Genomic DNA, 23,339 nt, shown 5'->3' with positions numbered 1-23,339 from the left:
AAAATTATAACAATCCATCCTGAGAGGAACATAAATATCTGCACTAAATATTATTGCAATCCATCCAACAGCTGTCGTGACAAAAGTCAAGCGTTTCACGGTTTATTCCGTAGTTTATCAGGTTAGGTAGGCCATCGAGACCCAAAAGGTGAAGTTTGGTGTAGTCATGGCTCCAACCATTTTGCATCACATACATTCATGATCAGAGTTCATGGTCTTTTCTCTCAGTAAAACTCTTGTGGCTCTAAAACTCAACGGTCCAACAGCTTGTATTTGTATCCCAGACTGCAGGGCAATAATTCAGGATCAAGATCCGGTCTGATCTTGAGACTTTGACCCAGAGCCCGGGCTGAGTTTTTCCATCTCTCGGTCCAGTTTCTCCCTCAGCTTGTGAAATCCGGGTCTTTTCCGAGGTTCCTGCTCCCAGCAAACCCTCATCAGGGAGTAAACACTTGGAGGACAGTCTTCTGGAGCTTCCATGCGATAGCCTTGTTCCACTTTGTCTTTCACCTCCTGCAGAGACTAAAGCAGAGGAGCAATGGGAAAATGTTTGACATAGGAAGTGATTACCTCAGAAGATTAATACATTAAATGTGTTAAACGGGTTTTCATGGTGACTAAAATCAATTGCAGAGTATTAAGAAACAATCCAAACTTAAACAATGATAGCTGCACTTTATGCAGAACTGCAATCATTGTCTGTTGTATTTAAAGCACTGAGGGACGGACACCTGCACTGTTGATGTGAAGCAACTGTCAGGGAAGAGGTGAGGCAGAAGGATTTAGGGAGTAGGGTCGGCTGAGGTAAGTGACACACCTCAAGTGCATCAGCCAATTAACCACATCTTGATATAGTGCAGGTCAGAGAGGACAAACAACCACATGCTTGCCCTTCCTCCAAGGAGAAGCCAAAAGCCGAAAGAAGCTTGAGTTTCTATTTACGTTGCATGTCAGGAACCCGCAAAGGCGCCGTGGGATGTACAGTGTGCGTAAGTCAACACTGTAAATCAGCGGTTCCCAAACTTCTTCGCTGGCCCCCCTTTGTTTTACAGAAAAATGTTCGCGCCCCCCCCCCCCCCTCGCGCGCGCACACACACAAACACATCCTCCAACCACACACACCCACATTTGCTCAATTGCGGTTTATTTCACACCTCAAACATTTAGTGAACAATTAAGCAAATACAAGTAACCTGCAGGTAGTAAGAAAATAAACTACAAACTCTTTTACGCTGCGTCCGCACCTACACGGGTATTTTTGAAAACGCAGCTGTGTCGTCCACGTAAACGATGTTTCGAATCACTGAAAACAGATTTTTTTAAAACTCCTTTTTTTGCGTTTACGTGTGGACAAGGAACACAGAGTTCGTCAGGCAACGTCAAAGGTACGTGCCTTTATTCGGGTCACGCTGTGGCCACGTCATTGTTTACATGAGAGGAATTGCAGAATAGCAGATTAACAGTATTTTGTCTCTATCTTCAGGTTTTACACGCTTACATATAAACACTCAGTTACTGTCCCTCTATTTACAAAGGCAGAGGCGTCACGGTGTCATTATTTTACATGTAGTTGTTTTTTCCTGTGTAATAATGTTCAACATTGCTATCAATAATTTTTTTTAAAAAAAATGTCTCTCTGTGCAAAATGGGTTTAAAAACAAACAGCTGTGGGATCCTGTTTGTCTGTGATTTAGACAGGGGGAACAAATCGTGGCAGGATCAGCCTGATGTTATTTGTATCCCGCTGTAACTTTACTGTATAAAGAGCAAACATCTCCAAACTGTCAGGAGTAGTTAGTCATTACAACAAGTGTTTGTGAACTAAAAATCAAGAATGTGGGATCCTGTTTGTCTGTGATTTGGAGAACCCAGGGAAAACCAACCCTGCAGGGAGACCTACCTCGGCACCTGTGCAGGTGAAGCCAAAGGGCAGATTTGCTTCACCATTAGGGCTGCCACGATTAGTCGACTAGTCACGATTACGTCGACTATCAAAATCGTCGACGACTAATTTAATAGTCGACGCGTCGTTTGAAGCTTTGTAAGATCCCAAAAGACGCAGGAATCAGTAGCAGGATTTAAGAGTGTAATAATGGACTGAAACAGAAGATGGCAGCACTGCATGTCCAAGGATGCCAGCTGCCGTTAAACCCCGAAGAAGAAGAAACTGTGTCCCAGAATTCATAGCGCGGCCCTGCTTAGTTTCCAACAATGGCGGCAGCTGGTTAGTTTTAATATTATTCTTATTATTCTTTCTGGGTCACAAAATAAACATTTAACATATTTTCAGGCGAGAATGTAGCTGTGTAAACCTCAAATATCTGCTCAGTTTATCAGGACACCACATATTTTCAAAAGCGCTCCGACGTTTTCGGAGGCATCTGTTACCCACTAGCTCGATAGCGAGCCGGGGGCTAGGCTAACTAGAGCCGTGAGAACACCGGACTCCCGGCAAATCGTTTTCAAACCCACCGCCGTCTTTCGCTACTCAGGTTAAACATGATATATGAGTCACTTAGATAACTTCAAAATGTTGTTTGGCTTTTTTCAGTGTTTTATTTGTTCCTGAGTAAATCGGTTTGGCTGAGATCAAAGTTATAGTTTTTACACAGCTGAAAAAACGTCAAGCAGACAGCTGATCATCAGAAGTGTGAGATGCTGGAGAATTTACTCCGGTGTCCTGTTATATTTTAGATAGCAAGGAGTTTATTAAACTTCACCGAAACACTCTGCAAATGTCATTAAAATTTAATAAACTATCATCTTGTCTTTATTTTTAGTTAGCACATACCTTAAACACTTAAAGCTGAAAGCTAATGATAGTTATATAAGAGCAGATGCTGCTGGTGCAATAAGCTGTATGTTCAATGGATGATGATCTGATTAGTCGACTAATCGCAAAAGTAATCGCTGACTAGTCGACTATCAAAATAATCGTTTGTGGCAGCCCTATTCACCATATTTTCTCGTCTTTGGCTTAGAATGAAGTTGGTTTGGAAACATATTCAGCGACGCTTCATCTCCTGCTTTGCGTTTCTGTGGGCGCCCGTGCTAGCAGAGTCCAAGCGTTGTTGTCCCCCCCCCCCAGCAATAGCTCTGCGCCCCCCCTAGGGGGCGGGCCCCACACTTTGGGAAGGTCTGCTGTAAATGAAAGACCTGTTGTTGACCAAGTTTGAAGCCATGAGCGCTGTGGAGCAGGTTTTCGGGTTTTGACCACTCGGCTTTCCCCTTCAGATGTTCCTCAGCCCATGGGGCTTGTGCTCCTTCTACCTAATGTTTCTGTTCACTGGGATTCTCAACAACCACTATGTGAGTTCATCAGCTGCTTGATTGTCTGGAACATTAGGTCCCAATACCTTAACCCTGTTGTTCTCAACCACCTCATCAGGACTTTGGGACTTCTAATCCGTATGTGACACAGACGTTCCTGTACACTGTCCCAGCTTGTATCTGAAATTCCACTATTATACGTTCAATATCTCCAAAGCACCTTTGCACAGCCTGTAACTTGGGTCCTGTCAGTTGTGGTAGACTCCTGCCTCCGTGGATCTGGTGTCTTGGGCCCGTCCTGGCACCGGCTGTGTTGTCCATTAGGCCAGCTTTTTCTAGCCACTGGTAGATTTCTTGAGCTACCTCTCTCTGTCGCTGCCTTTTTTTCAGCTGCCTGAGGTACTCTTGGAGCAGCCGATCTCTTGGGGACAGATTCCTGATGTACTCATAGATGTTTCCTCCTGCATTGTGGTTCTGGTTTCTGTGGCAGTGGTAAATATTAGTTTGACTGAATCTGGTGTTGATGATAGTGAGTTGAGCTGTGCTCATGTCTGCAAGCATCTGTGAGATCATCTGTAAGCTGGGGCAGTGGTGCCCTTGGTTGTGTGGATGCTTTGAGTCTGGCCACAATCTCCATCCTGTAGTTCAGCTGCATCTTCTACCAGAGGCGACTCATTACTCATTATTATTATTCCCATTGTGGCGTAGCCTCTGGATCTCCAGATGTTACTGCGCGAGGCAACCAAGTACTTCATAGTCAGTGTAAATGTGGGTCTTCTGCTTATCCATAGTTCCCATATGCACTGGCTATAACAGCTCTTACTGGGTCAGCTGGTATTACATCAATTCCCTGTCTTGTTACAGACACATACATGGAAAATGAGATGTTCTCGGTTGGGGAACAATGACGTACTTCTCATCAGTATGTCCTGACATCGAGCTTGTTAAGCCAGAAGATGTCCGAGCCAGTATGGCAATAGTTAACAACTTCAACAACTACTGGACTAAAAAGAGGGAATATATGTAGGGCTGTGCGATATGACCAAAACCTCATATCCCGATATGAGACATCTATCGTCCGATAACCATATAAATCACAACAATGGAACATTTTCTGTAAATTCTGTGAATCTCGGGCAGCTCGACTTGCGTGAAGTGTTTCCAGCTGCGCGTCGTGTAGCTGGAGTCGAGTGTTTTAACCGATGCTGAAACGATAGATTTTTAGACATAAGTTGTAACGGCGCCGTTTTCTTTGTGAGTATTTATTACACGGCGTGCTGCTGGCGGCTCTTTTTTAATTCTCATCCGTAAATAATCTGCATCTTTCACGTGATTCAGTTTATTTTGAAAAGTCTCAACAGGATCTTGAGCTTTATTGTGAAAGGTTTACGTGGAACATAAACAAGCGGACACGCGATGCTGTTACTGTAGTTGTTGCTAACGACAACGCATAAAAACAGGCGCTTGTCCGTCCGTGGTGTGGTTATATTAAATATAAGAGAAAGAGAGAACTTTAAGAAATTAATATAAACACTACAGTGACATCAGAACCATGAACAAATATTGCTGTAAACAGTTTATTTTGTGACACCACGAAATAAACGATAGCATAAAATGAAACGATGGACGTTTTTATATCGTCATCAGATATATATGGTTATATCGAACAGCCCTAAATGTATGAACAATCTTCAGGCTTTCTTCTTTGCTTTTATCCTCGAATTCAACTGAAGGAGCTAGAAAAGAGCCGCTCAGATAACACAGCATAGCCAAAACACCAAACCTGTAACCTCAATAGTCATATTTAAGTCAAACACATGCTCCTCCCAGCAGTGCCAATGTGCTTCACATCAACTGTGAAGGAAGCTGCTCACCCTGCATGCTAAATGGTGTTTACTAATTTAGCAAAGACTGAAGTCTTCAACCATTTAATGCACGTAGGTAAACGTAGCCTTTGTGTCAGAGCTCATGTATTTCTACTCTATAAATACAGATACAGTTATCACAACAAACAAAGTTCTGGTTCCTTCAGTGTCAGACACATTATAGTGAGGTTCACCATGAACATGACCACTGCTGATATCAATCTGACCCTAACCCACCCGTGGGTAAACCAGCCTTAAATATAACAATTTACAACCTGCAATGAAGACTTGTCATTCTCTCAGTGGAGGCTGTCTTCAAGATAACGTGAGCAGAGTTTTGTCTGTACTGCATAGTGGAGTTCACACAGACACAATTACTCTTGTTGTTAGTTTGTGCTCTTTGCCAAGTGTTAACTAATTAGATGTAGTGTTTAATTGAAGCTAAAACAAACTTACTTAAATAATCAACCCGTGTATTTGTTAAACAAGCTGTAATTGGTAGGTAATCATGTTCTTTAAAAAGACACCACCTGAAGTACGATGGAAAAGAGATGGAGGACTCGGTGTTTAATTCTGCCTGATCCTACTGATCCCGTCTTCCTCACTAAACTGCTAAGATGCAAATCACCTTGGAGGTCGGGGATCAAATATTACCTGACGGGGATTAGAGTGATAAACAAGGCTGTGTTTAAGCAGCGTGGTTCCTCCCTTTCACAATCTGTCTGTTTGCTCTTTGCAGCTTCCTGTACTGCACAAGTTCAGAGAGCAGGTTTTTCTCTACATGCTGTAAAGTTAGAGCAATCAAATTCAATTTTTTTGTAACACAGTAACACAACAATCAGCTGATTTGAAATTGTGCGCTCAGAGGAGGAACTGGTGGACTGATCTACACAGCAACATAGACATTACACTTTTACTGCACAAAAAGACAAGAGCACGAAATACAAACTGTCCGTAACCAAACCAGTCCCATTATGCTGCTAACACAGCTTTGACTATTTGCTAGCATCTGCACAGACAGCATGCTAACGCTAAGGCATGCTGTTTCTACATATTCACGTTTCTAAAGTAGAATCACCTTTAAAGTGTCTTTGTGGGCTGGATTTCATCTTTGCTTTGTGTTTACATGTAAAACTGGTGCATCCTGATTCTGACAGGGGTTTGTGTTGGTGTGTAAAACTGTAGTCTCAGGTTTATCGTGTTCATTGGTGAGTACGGTGAAAGTAAAGTAATGCTTTTAAGAAAATTAACAAGTAATGTGTAACACTTTTGTTTTTTGAGTAATGACCACAACTAACATGCGTGTAAAGCACCACTGTAAACACACACATATACACTGATAGCAGACTGCACTGGTGCTACTTACCATCTTGGGGTAAGGCTGACGACCGTATGAGAAGATCTCCCACAGAAGAATGCCGTAACTCCAAACATCTGACTTTGTGCTGAATTTCTGCCGGATGAGGACAAAAATGTGCAAAATGTAAAGCAGCTTTCTATTAGGACATACTTTTTAAATCAGTTTAGTCCTTCCTGTCTTTAATTTGATTGATTCTTTAATTTGATAAGTAATATTTTAGAATTTATCCAAAAAACATGTAAAAGACGAGCATAGTGCATTCCTTCTTAAACTGACCTCTTTCTTTAGCGCTTCAGGTGCCGTCCATTTCACCGGCAGTTTGGCTTTATCTGACACCTTGGAATCCACTTTGGTTAGGCCGAAGTCGCTCACCTTGGCTACATTGTCATCAGAAATTAGGACATTACGAGCTGCCAGATCTCTGTGAACCAGCTTCTTTGACTCCAGGTAATCCATCCCCTCACACACATCACTAACAACAGACACACACATATAAAAAAATATTAAAAATACACTATTAAACACACACGCTGTACAGCAGACTGATTAACAATCTGTGCACTGATGCACACACTATAGATTTTGCTAATGAAAGGCCATTTTTGATGTTCGCACTCACAGAGAAAAGCGAAGCAGCTGAACAGAGTTTACAACCGAACGCCCCCGTGTCCTGAGAAAGTTAACGAGGTTTCCCTGCAACAGACAAACACGCAGCGCTCAAAAAAGTCAAATCAAACAAAGTGTGTAATGTTCAAACATACATATTAAATATGGGAGAAAGGCTGAGGCTGTCAAAGTAGACCCAACGTTGCAAACGATGACGTTTTCATGTTTCCTCACCACCTGCTGCACAAAAGCTTTTTGCACCACATTTATCTTTAGTTGCTTAGCCCAGCTGTTTATTTACACCAGCACAGCCTGAAAATACTTTCAGCGTAACAATCAATGAAACGATCTGTGAGAAAACAACCTGAAGCTCCCCACCGGTGACTCACATACTAGTTTTACTTCCTCTATGTTTCACAGTTATGCTGACTTTACCTTTATCGTTGCCTAATATTTATTTACACGTTATTCATGCCTTTGTTAGCAGGACGCCACACACACCGAGCCGACAGGCTAGCAGATGACTCCGGCAAGACCAGAGGTGGAGGTTTGTGCATTTATATTAACAATGCTTGGTGCATGAACTCCACTACTACTGAGAGTCACTGCTCACCTAATGCGGAGTTTTTAATGGTCAAATGCAGACCTTATTATCTCCCCAGAGAATTCACTTCGATCATACTCACTGCCGTGTATATACCCCCCGACGCTAATGCTAGGTTGGCCATGAAAGAACTTTCTGCAGCCATTAACAAACACCAGAATAAACACCCCGAGGCTGCTTTTATTGTTGCTGGCGACTTCAACCACACCAACTTAAAGACAGTCCTCCCCAGATTCCACCAACATGTCTCCTGCCACACCAGAGGAGACAAGACTTTAGACCATGTGTATTCCAACCTGGCTGGAGCCTACAAAGCCACACCCCTCCCCCACATTGGACAATCGGACCATCTCTCCCTGTTCCTCACACCTCGGTATTCACCACTCATCCAACGTGTGAAACCTGCTGTGAGGACAATTAAAGTGTGGCCAGAGGGGACAGACGCAGTGCTCCAGGACAGATTTAAAAACACAGACTGGAATATGTTCACCCACACAGACCTGGACCAGTACGCCTCATCTGTACTGGATTACATCTCCAAAACCACAGACAGTGTCACCACCCAGAAACGGATCACCATGTACCCCAACCAGAAGCCTTGGATGAACCGGGATGTTCGTCTCCTCCTGAAGGCCCGCAACACTGCCTTTAGGTCAGGAGATGCACACGCCTACAGTACAGCCAGGGCTAATCTAAAGAAGGGCATCAAAAAAGCCAAACACCATTACAAAAAGAAGGTAGAAGAACACTTCTCCAACTCCAACCCCCGACGCATGTGGCAAGGACTCCAGACCATCACAGACTACAGGACCACCAAACCCTCCCCCGCATCCTCTGATGTCTCCTTCCTCAACGAGCTCAACAACTTTTATGCTCGTTTTGAGCGAGGGAACCCCACAACCACAACCAAAGCAGACATGACGCCAGACCACCAACCTATGACTCTCTCCCCCACCGATGTAGGAGCGGTGCTGAGCAGGATCAATGTCCACAAGGCTGCAGGCCCTGATGGCATCCCCGGGCGTGTTCTCAGAGCGTGTTCTGGGGAGCTTGCAGGAGTGCTCACAGACATATTCAATCTGTCCTTGGCCCACGCTGTGGTACCGGCCTGCTTCAAATCCACCTCCATCGTCCCGATACCCAAAAACTCCAACCCATCTTGCCTCAATGATTACCGCCCAGTAGCACTCACCCCCATCATCACTAAGTGCTTAGAGCAGCTGGTCCTAGCACACTTCAAATCCTGTCTCCCCCCCACCCTGGACCCCCACCAATTCGCATACCGCCGGAACAGGAGCACAGAGGATGCAGTCTCCATCGCAATGCACTCTGTCCTCTCACACCTGGACAACAACAACACCTACGCCAGAATGCTGTTTATAGACTTCAGTTCAGCATTCAATACAATCCACCCCTCACAACTCATCAGGAAACTGACAGACCTGGGTATCAGTTCCCTCATCTGCAAATGGTTACTGGACTTCCTGACCAACCGCCCCCAACATGTCCGGCTGGATAACCGCTGCTCATCTACCATCACAATGAACACCGGTGTACCACAAGGATGTGTGATGAGCCCTTTCCTCTACTCCCTCTTCACCCACGACTGCAGACCTGCTGATGGTTCCAACATCATTAAGTTTGCAGATGACACCACGGTGATTGGCCTCATCAGTGACAACGATGAGGCCGCCTACAGGGAGGAGGTGGATCGTCTGGCTGAGTGGTGCGACAGAAACAACCTGCTGCTTAACACCGAGAAGACCAAGGAGCTCATCGTGGACTACAGGAAGAATGCTGACCCACATCCACCCATCCACATTAAGGGGACGGCTGTGGAGCGTGTGAGCAGCTTCAAGTTCCTGGGAGTCCACATCTCCGAGGATCTCACCTGGACGACCAACTGCTCCAAGCTGGTCAAGAAGGCTCACCAGCGCCTCTTCTTCTTGAGGACTCTGAGGAAGAACCACCTGTCCTCAGACATCCTGGTGAACTTCTATTGCTGCACCATCGAGAGCATCCTGACCAACTGTATAACAGTCTGGTACGGGAACTGCTCTGCCTCGGACCGGAAGGCGTTGCAGAGGGTCGTGAAAACTGCCCAGCGCATCGCCGGAGCACCACTTCCTGCCATAAAAGACATCTACAGGAAGCGGTGTCTGAAAAGGGCTGGGAAAATCATCAAAGACCCCAGTCACCCATCACATGGACTCTTCACCCTCCTGCCCTCTGGGAGGCGCCACAGGAGCCTCCGGACTAAGACCACCAGGTACCGGAACAGCTTCTTCCCCACAGCTGTCAGACTCCTGAACTCTGCCTCCTGACATCTGACCCACGTTAAACTCATGGACTGAACATACACACACCCACAATGGACAACTGTACCCTCAAACACAATAATAACGTGGACTGAACCACCACTCACAACCACTAGCACTTTATATAGCCTCTGTAGAAACTATCCACACCCTCACTTATCTTAACTGCACTACTGTATAGCTCTGTGTAAATAATCATTCTGTACATTCGATAATCTTTAATCCTACAACTGTTTACAACTTGCATAGTTCCCATTTCTGTATAGCTGTATATCCCAGATTCTGTAAAGTTATTTATTTCATATTCTGTATAGTTTTTCATATTTATATCCTGTTCATATCCTGTACATAGCTTGTACTCACTACAGCCTGTACATACTTATAGTTATAGAATATTCACAACATACTTCATACCGTGTACATTATAACATACCATAATAGACCCATTTCTGTAATATGCTCACATATCTATATTATTGCTAATATATATTGTAATATATCTATATCACTAAAGCACTTCTGGATGGATGCAAACTGCATTTCGTTGCCCTGTACCTGTGCATGTGCAATGACAATAAAGTTGAATTCTATTCTATTCTATTCTATTCTTTGGTTCATCTACGCTTGACTTTTGTAATTCACTGTTTTTCACTCTCTAGTTCAAAATGCTGGAGCTAGACTTTTAACTGGTGCTAGAACCAAGATTGTATCACTGATACTGGTTTCCTGTTCATATTAGAATTCAGTTTAAGATTTTCTATCATTGGTTTTTAAAGCTCTCAGTGGTCGGACCCCACCAATACCATCTCTCTTATTCACTTTCTCAAACGCAGCTGCAAAACGGTGGAACCAGCTCTACGTGTCAAATATCGCTGTTTATAAATCTTGCTTGGTAATCTATTGACTAAAACTGCGACCGGTGGTTGTTGTCTTCCTTCATATATGGGGCCAATGATAAACTGCTAATTGTAAACATGTTGGCTGTACCTTAGTCATGAGCTCTGTGACAATGTGAAGCCCTTTGTGAAGGATGACTCCCAACAGCCGCACCAGATTTTTATGCTGCAGCTTCCTGGAAGAAGTGAGTCCACGTTAAAAATAAGAATTTAGCAGCATAACGGGAAATGCAGGCTTACAGATGCATTACATTTAAAACAAGATCACAATGCATTCATTCTTTTTCACTCGTGTTGTTTTCAATATTGTCAGAATTTGCAGAAATCTTGGGACTCACGTCATAACTGTGGTCTCCTGCAGGAACGCCTGAGCTGTGACATCACATTTAATGGTCTTCACTGCCACCCTCTGGCCCATGTACACCCCTTCATAAACAGCTGGAGGTTGAATCACACACTCGCCGTTTAACCAACCTATTGCATCTTTAACTATCTGCCGTTCCTGATGCTTTTTAAAGGGAAATTAAAACCGAAAACTCACCACCAAACTCCCCTTCGCCGATATTCTCTCCCAGAGTGAGCTTCTCAATGTCCAACAGCCATCCATCTAAAATGAGCACATACGTAAAGAAGATAACCTCTCACGCATGTTTCCATTATCATTGCTATAAATACTTCACATACATGACTCATCCCCACACAGCAGCTCACCTCTTTTCTTAGGAAGCACATACTGATGTTAAACTTACTTTTAGACAGCTCCAACTCAGCTGACTTGGTTCCCTGTTTCTGTTTGGGTTTCAGAAGAGTCGTAGCGATCGAGCCTTTGTTCTTTGAATAGAACTGCAAAGATGGAAGATTCAGTCAACACAATTTCAGCTTTTTATCTTATTTTCCACCCCATGTGATCATGCTTGGTTTACCTGTGAATTACTGACTCATTAAGATCAAGTACATTTTTGGGGGGGTTAAGATGGAAAAATCTCACTTAAACTTGAACAGAGAGCTGTGAAAAAATAACTCATCTTAGTAATTCAGGAAACCTAAATGTGGCCACAGCTGTAGGTTTAAGTGCAAACACATAAAGGGTAGTCCTATGAATAGACTGCACTCCACAAAGAGCAATACTGAATTAAATCCAGCACTGAACTCGATGTATTATACAAATATAATAGATTATGTGACATACTGCTCTATGAGCACCGGACAAACAATCCAGCTCAAATATTTGGCCGTTCTTCCTTTTCCTGCAGGAGTAAGTCAGCTGGTCTGACTCAGGCCTGGAGCCATCTGTAGCTCTCTGATAAGCTGCTGAACGAGCGCTGCCATCTCTGTGGAGTCTCCAAACTCTGACTGCACCCTCACACAAAGACCGGCTCAATGCTGATAAACCATAAAAGGGCTGAATTTGATTATCTCATCCTGATTTTGACACGAGAACTAAATATATTTTTCCTCTGCTGTCACTGATGATACACTGATGAGGCTTCAGGCTGACAAACAGCTTGAATACAGCAGGCCTGCAGTGTCTATTAAACGGAGACTGAGACAATAATACTGCAATGAATTTTGGTGCACACGTTCTTCTCATCTTAGGGGATTTTGATAGCACTCCTCTTTCTCTTCCTTTCTTGCCAGCATTCCCATCGCCCTTATTTTATGGTCAAAGCTAATTAGCTGGTGCTAACTAGGAACACTGGCAGTGCCACATTACTGTTTCCCTCAAGTGCAGGCTCTTTATTTTGGAAAGGCTGGAGTGAGGAAATCATCCAATTTTTTATTTAAAAAAAAAGCTGAACAGAAAGCCAGTCAGGTGACTTTCCCCTGGGGAGAAGGAGGATACGCATGAATTGAATTATGAGTGGACGGTTAAGCTTGTGTCCTCCTTCCAGATAATTTCATAAGCATTACTAGCTGAACCCCCAAGGCAATTTTAATTCTGCATGCACTTTAGGGCGGCTGGATCTGCACCTCCAGCTGTGCAATCTTGCATTGCATAATGATAATTAAATGATCTTGAATGTTGTAAATCGATAAACGGTGCAGAGAGTGCAGGCGGATCTGTCAGAAGGTGGACTTAATAAACTACATGTAGCTCTTTCACATATAGAGTCGTATCCACGTTAAACAGAATCTGTAACAGAAACGTGTCCAGTGAGCTCATTTCCTCCTACCTCTATCATATCGATGAGGTTGTAGAAATACTGGGTTTTATCGATGGTCAGCTTGTTGTCCTGATAAATGACCCTGTAGTGAATGACCTCTCCGGAGATGCTCACGCACAGGACGTAGTCGCCAGGATGACGGATGCTCTCTCGCACCAGGAACAGGCCATCCTCGGCTGGCTGTAGCTTAGACACAGCTTCTGGACCGGAGATCTTTCCGTGAAACCAGCTGAGGAAAGACAACGCACGCTGAGTCGCATAAACTAATCGTTCCTCGTGAACGTAATGCCAAATATGAAATTTTTTAAATCACTCAACAGGCAGGAAAGTGGTTACATACATTTATCAAGCATTCAGGTATTAACATCTCTGAAAAAGGAACTTGGGGTGAATACTCCAGAGACCATGTTTGTTTGCATGTCTAAGATGTGTGATCACGAGTTAAGGGCTGACCACAATGGAAACTAAATAAAGAGACGAGCATCACACTGCATGTGATCGCTGTGAAAACAAGAGGGAAACACACCCACGTGAGCCCTCAGTACCTTCATGTGAGAGAAAAACAAGGTGACTTACGGCATGAGGCTGAGGCTGGGGTCGACTCGCAGAGCCTCTCTTTCACGCACATTGGTGGCGTTGATGATTCCTTCTTCTCCTGTGGTGTTGTGTCTGGCTCTGTAGCATCCCTTCTTCTAGAAAAGAGCAACGTTCGCTTTATCAGTTTCAGTTTCTTCCAAATAAAAATCCTCTAAAGCTCTGCAGCATCTGTAAAACATGACGGTGAGTGACGGTACCGTGGTTGTGTCAACAATAGTGAGGATGTCTCCTTTGCGGTACAGCAGTTCTCCAGGTTTGGGTTTTTTGTGATCCCCCTTGGCTACACACTGAGTACCGGCAGCCCAACTCATCTAAGGAGGCAAAGGAAAATTATGAGAAGGGCACTGACCCATGACTGTGAGTCACACTTTGAGTTTGCTTTGCTAAACTTGCTGTTTTAGGACTCACAAGTGTTATTGTACGTTTTTACTTGTCGTGTATCGTAGTGATGATTTGTGAGACCACTGAACAACCAGCATAAAACCAAAGCATTTGAACATATCTCTTTTGGACACCCACAGCCCGTCTTGGTTTGGTGGTTGGTTGTCGACTTTATTCTGGTCGGCGTAAAAAATACACCAACAAAATGAGAATTTCCTTTTTTTGGAGGTCGGATCTTTTGGCCAAGAATTTTAGTAAATATATCTACCGGTGACAAATATTGGACCTCCATGAAATGATCAACTGATTTCCTTTTATTGACCAATGACCTTTGCCTGATTTCCATCAGAATTAAATGTTATTATCTGCTACTGGTATCTGCAAAATCTGAGAACGATATCTTGAAAACTGTGGACAGACTGCGAACAAACAGACAGAGAAACAAATGGAAACGATGACAGACTCCCTCCGTTTGGGGGAGAATGATAGCCTACGCATCAAGTTCTCAAAGAGTTTGTGACATATGAGCATCATTTTTGAAACACTGCATGGTAAGGTAGAGAAAACATGAGTTAAGAAATTTAAGTTTTCTCGGTTGACGTCATCTCAGGATGAGATGAGAAGTCTTGTTCGTAGCATTCCCAGAATATTTAATTTTGTCTAATAAAATATTAACATTTAGTGTCCCTGTATTGATACAATATTGCCACATTATGATGTATCATTTCTGTCCCCACCCTGAATAAATATGAACTCTGACATTTTGCACTGCCAGTATTTCCATCTTGCCTTTGTTCATTTGTTCAAATAAGGTTAAAATCATGACTATTGAAGTGCTTTAATGGCAGTATTGTTAATGTAAAAGGACACATGTGATTCTCTGTTCCTTCATGCAAGTTCCTGATATTTCCAAAGGTTTTACATCGATTAATGCTGTTTAATACATTAAAGCCAAAAGATTCCTGGACACATTTGGCTTGACAAAGCCAACGTCCTAATTCAAAGCAAACTAATGGCTCAGTCATACAAGCAAAAACAGGACAACACCTTGCATAAACAATTAGACAGATTAATTAATTTAAAAAAAATAGATATCTGTGGCTGTGTGCTGATTGTACTTAAATTTGTCACATTCATCCAGTTGATCACAAGATAACTGCACAGGTCGCCTGACAGGAGGAAACCTTTCTGCAAACAGTCGCAGTCTGACTTGGACTCATTCTCTGGGAGACTGTTGAATAACTGCTGTTTAAATTATAAATGCAGACAGATTCTCAACATGTTGCGGTCAGTTTGAATGAGTCAGCGACTGAGTGCCAGCTGGTTGTATTCAGGTTGTATCCCTACAGAACAGGAAGGATGCTGAGAAACTTTTCTGTGTACGTAGACAGTAACAGATATGTGATTTCTGACAGTCTGTCACAGTTTACGGCTGTATTACCAGGAACGCATTGCGTGTGATTGCCAACTTGACCTCATTCAAACGGAGATTGATATCAGACTGACTCGATGTTATGGCAGATTTAGTGACAGAGTCAGCGGTGAGCTGGTGCCAGCTCTGATATTTATCATCTATTTCTGTGAAACACAATAAAGTCCATAACATTATTTGTAACGGAACTGCATGTTACATTTTTTAAAAATATATATCAAAAATTAGAAAAATCTCATATGAAACTCACTGAGAAAATTGCCCGTGGAGCAATACCGCAGAACTCTATCTGCAGCAGTATCAGAATCATCAGGACTACTTCAGCTCGTCCTGAATCCTTACACGCACATATAGAATTCAAAATAGTGCTGAAGTCACTTTATTGGGGAAAATTATTAGTTCATAACGCACTCAAAGGGTTTGGCCACCAGTGCATCTCTGAGTTGCGCAGTCAGACCTGAGCAGGTTGAGATCTTTTAACTGTCCCGAGAATCAGATGTCAGCTGAGGGCGCTTTCGGTAATTTGGCGCAAGCTGCCTGCTGATCCGAGGTCAGTTACATCTGTGTTTACGGTTCAAAAGATTTAAATTCTGACAGGCTTACAGTTCATAACTGTGTGTTTGTGTTGACTTGTATCCTACTTGTTTGGTTTATTGCCTGACTACACGGTTTGTGGTTTTATGGTTTACGTGTAATTAAATGTGCCGTATAAATAAAGCCGACACTCGGGTGTAAATTTGGATTAAGACATGAGTACTTAGTACATACTTTATCAATCACATTAGCGTTAGCCTATAATCTGAAATACAGCTGCACACATCTGCAGTACGTACCTTTGCCATCAGCAGGGCTGGCTGGATAATTCTTTGAACACCTGGCCGAGCAAACAAGGTCTCCGAACAGCCAGGAAAGATAAAAAGCGCCGTCTGTCCTGTAATAAAACGCAAACAGATGCAGTACAATTCAAAGCTGCTGTTCGATAAATCCGCCTCTGTCGAAGTCAAAGCCAGAAGATGAACGCCCAGACAGCGCCGTCCGTCCGAGTCCTCGTCGGCATAAATGTTTCAGTACCTGCGGCTCTTTGGGGAGAGCCTGTCAGCAGGAGAAACCACCAGGCTCCAGGCCTCCTCAGCGGGCACTCTCCGTCAAACTTATTTTCGGCTGAATTTCTTCATCGTCTCCAGCCCGTCCGCAGCCGCTCCTCGTCTTTATTCACATCTCAGAGCCTTGTGAGCGCTCGCGGTGGCGCGCGCTCAATGTCCGCGTGAACCACTTCCTCAATATTTAGGAAAGCGCAGTTTGAGACACAGCGACGCTTTTTATTACATCACAAGACAGAAAAAGCCCGAAGAGTGTTTTTTTCCTCTTTATTTTTAGTATCTCCCCTCAACTTTAGGCAACACTACAAAGACATTCAAATAATAGGACAGAGAGGTTCACGCTTCCCGTTTCAACAATACAAAAAACAGACCGCAGCATCCCTCGGAAATAAAATAAGCAAGTAGCATACTGTGATGCTGTTGGTAAATGAAGATAAAACTAAAAATGCGCATCAACTCTGAGCCAGAGGTGCGTAAAACGTCGGCTCCTTTGTCTCTGTGACCTACCGCTCATCAAGATTCAAACCAGACAAAACCCATAATTGTTCCTCTTAATCAGTAATACATAACATGAGGCAGGCACAAGGAAGAAAGTCAAAAGGACTATAACGATTTAGTCATTTCAGTAAGTATTCAGTCTCATTTTCTCTCTTCTTCTAACCATACTCTGGAAGAAAAAAGATTACTAGGTAATATTATTTAAATTATACAATTATGGCTGCATACAGTGCTTCAGTCCCTCAGCATGCTACTGAACTGCACCAAGGAAGATTTCTCCCTTCAGAGGCAGATTAACTATCACCAGAGAAAGCCACCTTTGGTGGGCCGGTTATTTTAGACTTATTTGGAAACAGGGGGATTTTTTTTGTGTGTTACCCTTAAGCAAAGTAAAGATCACTTCATGTACTGTGCTCGCTCACTCTTATCTGACCTCCCTCACAGTTTCAAAGCTTCCTGCCCACTTTTCACAATCTTAGAAACCAGTTTCAGCAGCAAATATTCTGCACCAGTGTTAATTCAAGAGTCGGGATGATAAAACTGAACTCGCCCGAAGAGCAGCAGCGTCCAGCTTTTTCTTCACGGAGAAAAGCTGCAAATAAAGTTTAAGGTGCTGATGTTTAAACTGCACTGGAGGCTTTAACATCATAGCAAACAACACAACGGCACACAAATTAGTGGTGGTTCGTATACTGCGTGTAAAAAAAGGAGTTTACTCCCTTTATTCACTCCGCACACTGAAATCAGAAGGAATTGCAACCAATCGTCAGTCCCTTCCCTCCTTCCGAAGCTTCATCCCCCACAGTTTAAGGGTAGATGTGTAACATGTAGAGTCAAAGTTATATTTGTACGTGTATAGCTGCGTGTTAAGATTGTTTTTCGAGAAAAGAAAGAACGTTTAATGTTGTGACATTCTACCAGTCTCTAAACTAGTAAATGCCTCTGCTCCGGAGGCAGAGGTCAAGCACTCGCCGCCTCTTCCTTCTTGTCTTTTTTGCCTTCCCCCTCGCCTTCGCCCGTCTCGCTGACATCCCGTCGACGCTTGCGGTTACGTGCGCTGGCCTTGGATGCTGGCAGGGACTCCATGCCCAGGACCTTGTGGATCTGACGGAAAGCAAGCAGCCGCAGAGCATGCTGGGAACAGAGAGGATACAATCGATAGATAGACAAAGTTAAAGTGCTTACTAAGAGCCTCATACTATGAGAGATGCTTATACATAATTAACAGTGATAAAACAGAAAATTGAGTAAAAATTACGTTTAAAAAGTGAGACTGATACTGTGTGAGAGTCGTGCAAATTGCATTAATATATAATATGCACAATAAGAAAGCATGAAGGTATAATAGAGAAACACAGGTGTGTTCACCTGTCACAGAACGAGAAGTTATTAGTTTTACAGAGGATGTTATGAACAACTTCCTGAATGTTCTTTATGGCAGTGGGGTTGAACATGAGAAGTCTGAGCAGGAATGGGAATCCAGTACTCTACTTCCTTGGACTTATTAGCCTGCCTGCCTGTGAATCCTGCTCACTGGTTCCAGTTGTGCTACAATCAGTCGATTTCAGACGCATCAGAGGAGAAAAATATGGACATTACTTTTATTTTTACTGCACAAAGGGACGACAGCACAATGGCAAACTGAACCCAGGACAGAAACAACTGCATCGTACTGCTAACACACACAACGTTGGCTCTTTGCAAGCATCTGCACAGACGGCATGCTAACGCTAAGCTAGCCAAGAACCCAGAGTAAAAGCTGAGCGAACGCCGACCCCGGGCTGCAGCTCAGCTTCTACCTGTTGGTGTTGCTAAAGTAGAATCGCCATGGCGATCGCATTAAAGCGTCTTTGTGCTGGTTCTTATTTTTGCTTTGCGTTTTCCCACCTAAATGCTAAGACAAAGGTCACACGTGTGTCCTCATTAGGACAGGGATTTGTGTTAATCTGCATGAATGATGAACGCAACGTCTTTTTGATATGTTGCTTAGCAACGGTGACTCTCAAAGCGGAGCGATAAGACAACGAGAAGGGACTGAATCAATATTGGAATCGGGTTCGCTAAATTCCCATCCCTACTTGTTAGTGCCTATGATGGTCTCAGGTGTACAGCTGTGTGTGGGTACCTGTGCACTGGCAGTGACGTCCTCTCTCGCTTGAAGTTCCATGCTTTCCAAAGCATCTGTTGGCTCCTTCTCACAGGGGTCCATCAGACCTGGTCCATCTGAGTGAAGGGAGGAGAAAGAGAGTTAATCGCTATTTTGTAGCAGCTCAAAGGGAAGCAAATGCGACTAAGTTCTGCACGTGGCATTCATCGACTGCTTTCCTTAGCGCGTGTGTGTGTGTGACCTGGCAGCAGGATGCCGGTGGAGATGCACTCCAGGACTCTGCGCATTGCCTCCCCTGGACTAAGTGGGCCTGTGGCACTGCTGATAACCTTCTCCACCAGCAGCTCCATCGCCTGGAAGAAGAAACAGTCAAATGGAAGAAGACATCACATGTCACGTGTATACTGTCGTACTGCCTGTCCATTAAACACCAGCTTAGGACATTTGAAACTATCGCCTCCCACACAGTCCAATCGAGTCTGACCGAGTTATGAATGCTCAGCATGCTTTGCATAATGTTCCTTCGTAGATCGACCAAGCAGACAAACAACAAGACAAATGAAAGAGAGAAAACCTCATCAATAAGCAAAAACAGGATAAACGAAGCCACTTACCCAGCAGGGGATCTTCCCCCAGGTGGGAACCCGCTGACATAAATCTCTCAACACCCGAATGATGATCACACAGGACTGCAGACCGTTGGCACGAGCCTCCAGAAACAAAGCAGACAAAAAAGCCTATGCAGTCATGTTCAAAAGGATGTCTGAGGATATAATAAAAATATCAGCTTCTAAATTATTTACATGCAACCTGAGATGGACAACAACGCGACATATTGCACAGTCATCACTTATTTAACAAAAAAAACTAAAAGCAATGACTCAGTAGATTGTAGAAACATATTTAGCTTCAATAAATAGAAGTGGTGGCTTTCTGTATGACTTTGTAAGTCTGCTGCGTGGGAATTTTTGGTGCAACGTATCTCGATGTTCGATGGTCTGCAACGCTGCAAAGCTAAGCTCGTGTTCTCTCTGCAGAGAAGAAATGTTCTCGAAACAAGCCGTACCACACTTTTTCTAACTGTACGGTCATGAACGTTAACGTCTCACATGCTGAGTGAGGCCTGCAGAGTCTGAGGTGTGGCTTATGGGTTTTCTGCAATTTCTGAGCATTGTACGTCTGAATGCTTCCATTACAGTTCAGTTATCTCGGTAAAGCTCTGAATCGCAACAACAGCCTCTTGCAGCCGTTTGTAGAGAATCACCTTCCCTTCTTATACTGGACCAAGTGTACCTGTTCATCTGTCGCAGACACCGAGCGTGCTCAGACGCTGCACCCTGCATTTGTTTTTCTTTTCTTTCTGCAACTACAGCTGCTGTGATAAAGGAAGGATGGGACTTTTGCCCAAAGATACAGTCTGTCAAACCAAGAAAATGTCTCATCATGGTAAAGTTATCTGGTTAAACAGAATTACTCCTGTGATGAAACAGAAACTAGAACACTTATCACTGCAGAGGAACAACACAGAGCGATGTGAAGCACCTGAGAAGTAACGAAACAGCAGCACAAACCACAGAGAGAGCAGCCAGTGGGCTGGCAGCATCTTCCTCTTACCAGAAACCACCGGTGAAACAAAATCTCACAATCTGTTTCACCAGCACCTTTATGAACATAGCTCAGAGATAACGGCATGTCATGGGAAAAGCCTGGGTGGCAGCCTCGCGTGCTTGAAAACAAAAACAGGCGATTCAATCCCGGCTCGTAGCTCCGCTCATGTGACCTCAGCAGCTTACAAACAGCGTGGGGAAACGTCTCACACACCTTGACCGCCGCAACCGGAAATGACCCAGATTTTGTTTCATGCACCGGCTCATCATGTGACGACTCACATGATTAACTGTGGATCAACGACTCTCAGAGGGGACCGCTCGGGAGCCGCTCGGATGACACGTGAAAATCTCTTCGCGAATCAAAAAATAAGTCCAACTGCCTTAATTTCAAACACTCACCACGGCCATAATCACTAAAAGCTGCTTTAAGTGTCTTTCATTTAACTGCACAGCTTATCAGAACAGTTAAAGGGAAACTGAACGTACACACACACATACCTGAAACCATTTAGCATGGCGCAGAGCAGCTAGATATTCCAGGCATTTCTTCTTATTCAGGAGATCAGGAGGATCCTTCTCAGCCACATCTGTAGGAGATAACGTACTGACTTCATGACTTACAGCCAAACCAGCGCAAAGCCCACATACTGACTGCACTACCTAAGTGTAGGTGTTGTATCTCTTGACGTACAGTCACTGATCAGAGATGTAAGAGTGAGAGTACCTCACAAGGAGAAACATTTCCATCAGTCCTTAAATTCTCTGGTTTGAAGTTGATGGATGAGAAAATGAATGAGGGGGAAAGATGAATGAGAAGGGAGGCATCGAATAAGAATACAGGCACGTGTAAACCAGGAGGAAATCCAAAGGATGCTTTTTACATGACGACTAATTCCCGCTCAGTTTAATGCCGACTTGTGTACGCTCACAGTCCGAGTGCTGCTGTCTTTGGTGAAACTCTGGTGGACTTTGAGGCATGGAGAATTAAAAAAACCTGTATGCTACAAAGCCCACCGAAGCTGGTTTTCCTCCCCCTGCACATACACTCATGCCACTTTATTAGGTATACCTCAGCAGTACTGCGCTGGACCCCTTTTGCTCAGCCGCGACTCTTCATAGCATAGATTGACTAATGTGCTGGAAACATTGCTACAGTTGCTGCAGATTATCAGGTGCACATTTACGAGGTGGCTCCCTTTGCACCACATCCTCAAGGTGCCCTACTTCTACTGCAATCTGATGGTTATGGAGGTTATTTGAGTACCATGCACTCGCTGTCATGTTCTGCTGAAAGCAGCAATCAAAGCGCGCCCACAAAATATCCCCTACCCCATTACACCACCAGCCTAATGGGGTGGGGGCGTAATGTGCACTGAGAGGTGCTCTTCTGCACACCGTGTTTTGGTTTTCGTTTGTTTTTTTAAATTTAGCGTTGGCTTCCTGTTAGCTCGAGGCAGTCTGGCCATTTCTCTGAGAACCCAGAGAACTGCTGAATCCCAGCAGATCAACACTTTGTGAAATGCCCAAACCAGTAAAACCATTTCCTGTTCAAAAGTCACTTAAGTCACCTGTCTTCCCCGTTCTTGAGTTTCTAAATATGATTGGCTAATTAGATATTTGTATCGTTGAGCAGCAGAAAAGGTGTACCTAATGAAGTGGCCAGTGAGTGTAATTCTGTCTCGCTACAATTACAAGAAAAAGAAAATATTTAAACACAAATCTGTGTCTTTCTTCGAGTCCTGATCAGACAGCGGTCTTATTATTCAGTAATATTAATAAGTATTAACAATCTTCCAAACTGAGGAAGTGAGAGAAACTGGCACAAAGTGAAAAACAGCAAAATCCAGTCAAAGTGCAGCACACTCCCACCAGTGATCACCAGACTTTTAGAAGTTTTCCATGATGGACTCGGAGCTGTGACTGCTGGATTTCCCCTGTTTGCCTTTGACGTTGGATGACTAACAAAAAGTTACTAAAAAAAAAGTGTCTGATTATATCTTTTTGAACTTTTTAACTCAAACTTTAGTTTGGAAAGTTTATCATTCTGTAACAAATGTCTCAACTTTGGTTCCGCACTGCTTGGTTTCCTTTAATCTGTCCTAATTGTCTTTATAGCTAAGTAATCAAGCAGCCATAGGGACAAAAGTAAGGACTGTCACTTCACTTCATATTTTAGGACAATATCAACGTCAATAAGCAAACAACAACAACAACAAAAACAAGAAGATGAACGTAATTAGTTGTGGAGTGACGGAGCCTGTGTCTGTGGTGGATTTAGATCGTGAAGAAAGAAAAAGGACAAAAAAGGTGGAGAAATTTTGAGGACATTTTTAAGACTAGCCATCTAAAAATGACACATGGTGGTCTTCTCCAGAGCACTCCAGATGAGGTTACTGATGGCTGTAATGAAGTAATACTGGGGCTTTCCACACTTCCATGTTCACTAGAACTGTAGCAACAACAAAGGAGATTAGCTTTCTCACAGGGCAAATGCAGAACATAAAGCAAGCAACTTTTATTTTGAAGTCTA

At 43.6% G+C, this 23,339-nt stretch overlaps 2 protein-coding genes across 5 annotated transcripts in view; both read right to left on the bottom strand.

Moving 5' to 3' along the window:
• matk (megakaryocyte-associated tyrosine kinase) lies at positions 1-16,383 on the bottom strand. Of its 2 annotated transcripts, none has more exons than XM_085348592.1 (12): positions 16,328-16,383; positions 13,879-13,992; positions 13,661-13,776; positions 13,094-13,313; positions 11,669-11,762; positions 11,461-11,526; positions 11,258-11,357; positions 11,011-11,095; positions 7,115-7,188; positions 6,772-6,967; positions 6,502-6,588; positions 1-522 (listed from the first exon to the last, which is right to left on the bottom strand). In XM_085348592.1, exons 1-12 carry the CDS (start codon positions 16,334-16,336, stop codon positions 307-309), a joined length of 1,377 nt encoding a protein of 458 aa, XP_085204718.1. In that variant the 5' UTR covers positions 16,337-16,383; the 3' UTR covers positions 1-306. The 2 variants fall into 2 exon arrangements, with proteins under 2 accessions (XP_085204718.1, XP_085204717.1); XM_085348591.1 differs by lacking the exon at positions 16,328-16,383 and adding an exon at positions 15,745-15,826.
• The window catches only part of zfr2 (zinc finger RNA binding protein 2), a 24,437-nt gene continuing 16,902 nt past the window's right edge, over positions 15,805-23,339 (bottom strand). For 2 of the 3 annotated variants that reach the window (XM_085348589.1, XM_085348590.1), the window contains exons 15-19: positions 21,308-21,396; positions 19,814-19,909; positions 19,441-19,552; positions 19,218-19,315; positions 16,830-18,226 (exon numbers count right to left, since the gene is read on the bottom strand). In XM_085348589.1, the coding sequence (XP_085204715.1) occupies positions 18,053-18,226; positions 19,218-19,315; positions 19,441-19,552; positions 19,814-19,909; positions 21,308-21,396 (569 nt within the window). In that variant the 3' untranslated portion in view covers positions 16,830-18,052. Of the gene's footprint in view, positions 16,426-16,565; positions 18,227-19,217; positions 19,316-19,440; positions 19,553-19,813; positions 19,910-21,307; positions 21,397-23,339 lie in introns of those variants that run through there. The other variant, XR_014905137.1, reaches the window with a different exon arrangement.

The sequence above is a fragment of the Diplotaxodon limnothrissa genome, linkage group LG23 (genome assembly GCF_057381915.1).
Source record: "Diplotaxodon limnothrissa isolate DT_005_m linkage group LG23, D_limnothrissa_male_GT1.1, whole genome shotgun sequence".
In the NCBI taxonomy this organism is placed as follows: Eukaryota; Metazoa; Chordata; class Actinopteri; order Cichliformes; family Cichlidae; genus Diplotaxodon; species Diplotaxodon limnothrissa.
This window is presented reverse-complemented; position numbering and strand designations above follow the sequence as displayed.

What these genes read in the sequence shown, in the direction of transcription:
- matk (XM_085348591.1), bottom strand. Translation starts at nt 15,804, where the DNA reads ATGATTCTGATACTGCTGCAGATAGAGTTCTGCGGTATTGCTCCACGG. An exon ending in CTATTGTTGACACAACCACG is followed by an intron (nt 13,777 to 13,878) that starts GTACCGTCACTC and finishes GCTCTTTTCTAG; the next exon opens with AAGAAGGGATGCTACAGAGC. An exon ending in TGAGTTGGAGCTGTCTAAAA is followed by an intron (nt 11,527 to 11,668) that starts GTAAGTTTAACA and finishes TGCTCATTTTAG; the next exon opens with ATGGATGGCTGTTGGACATT.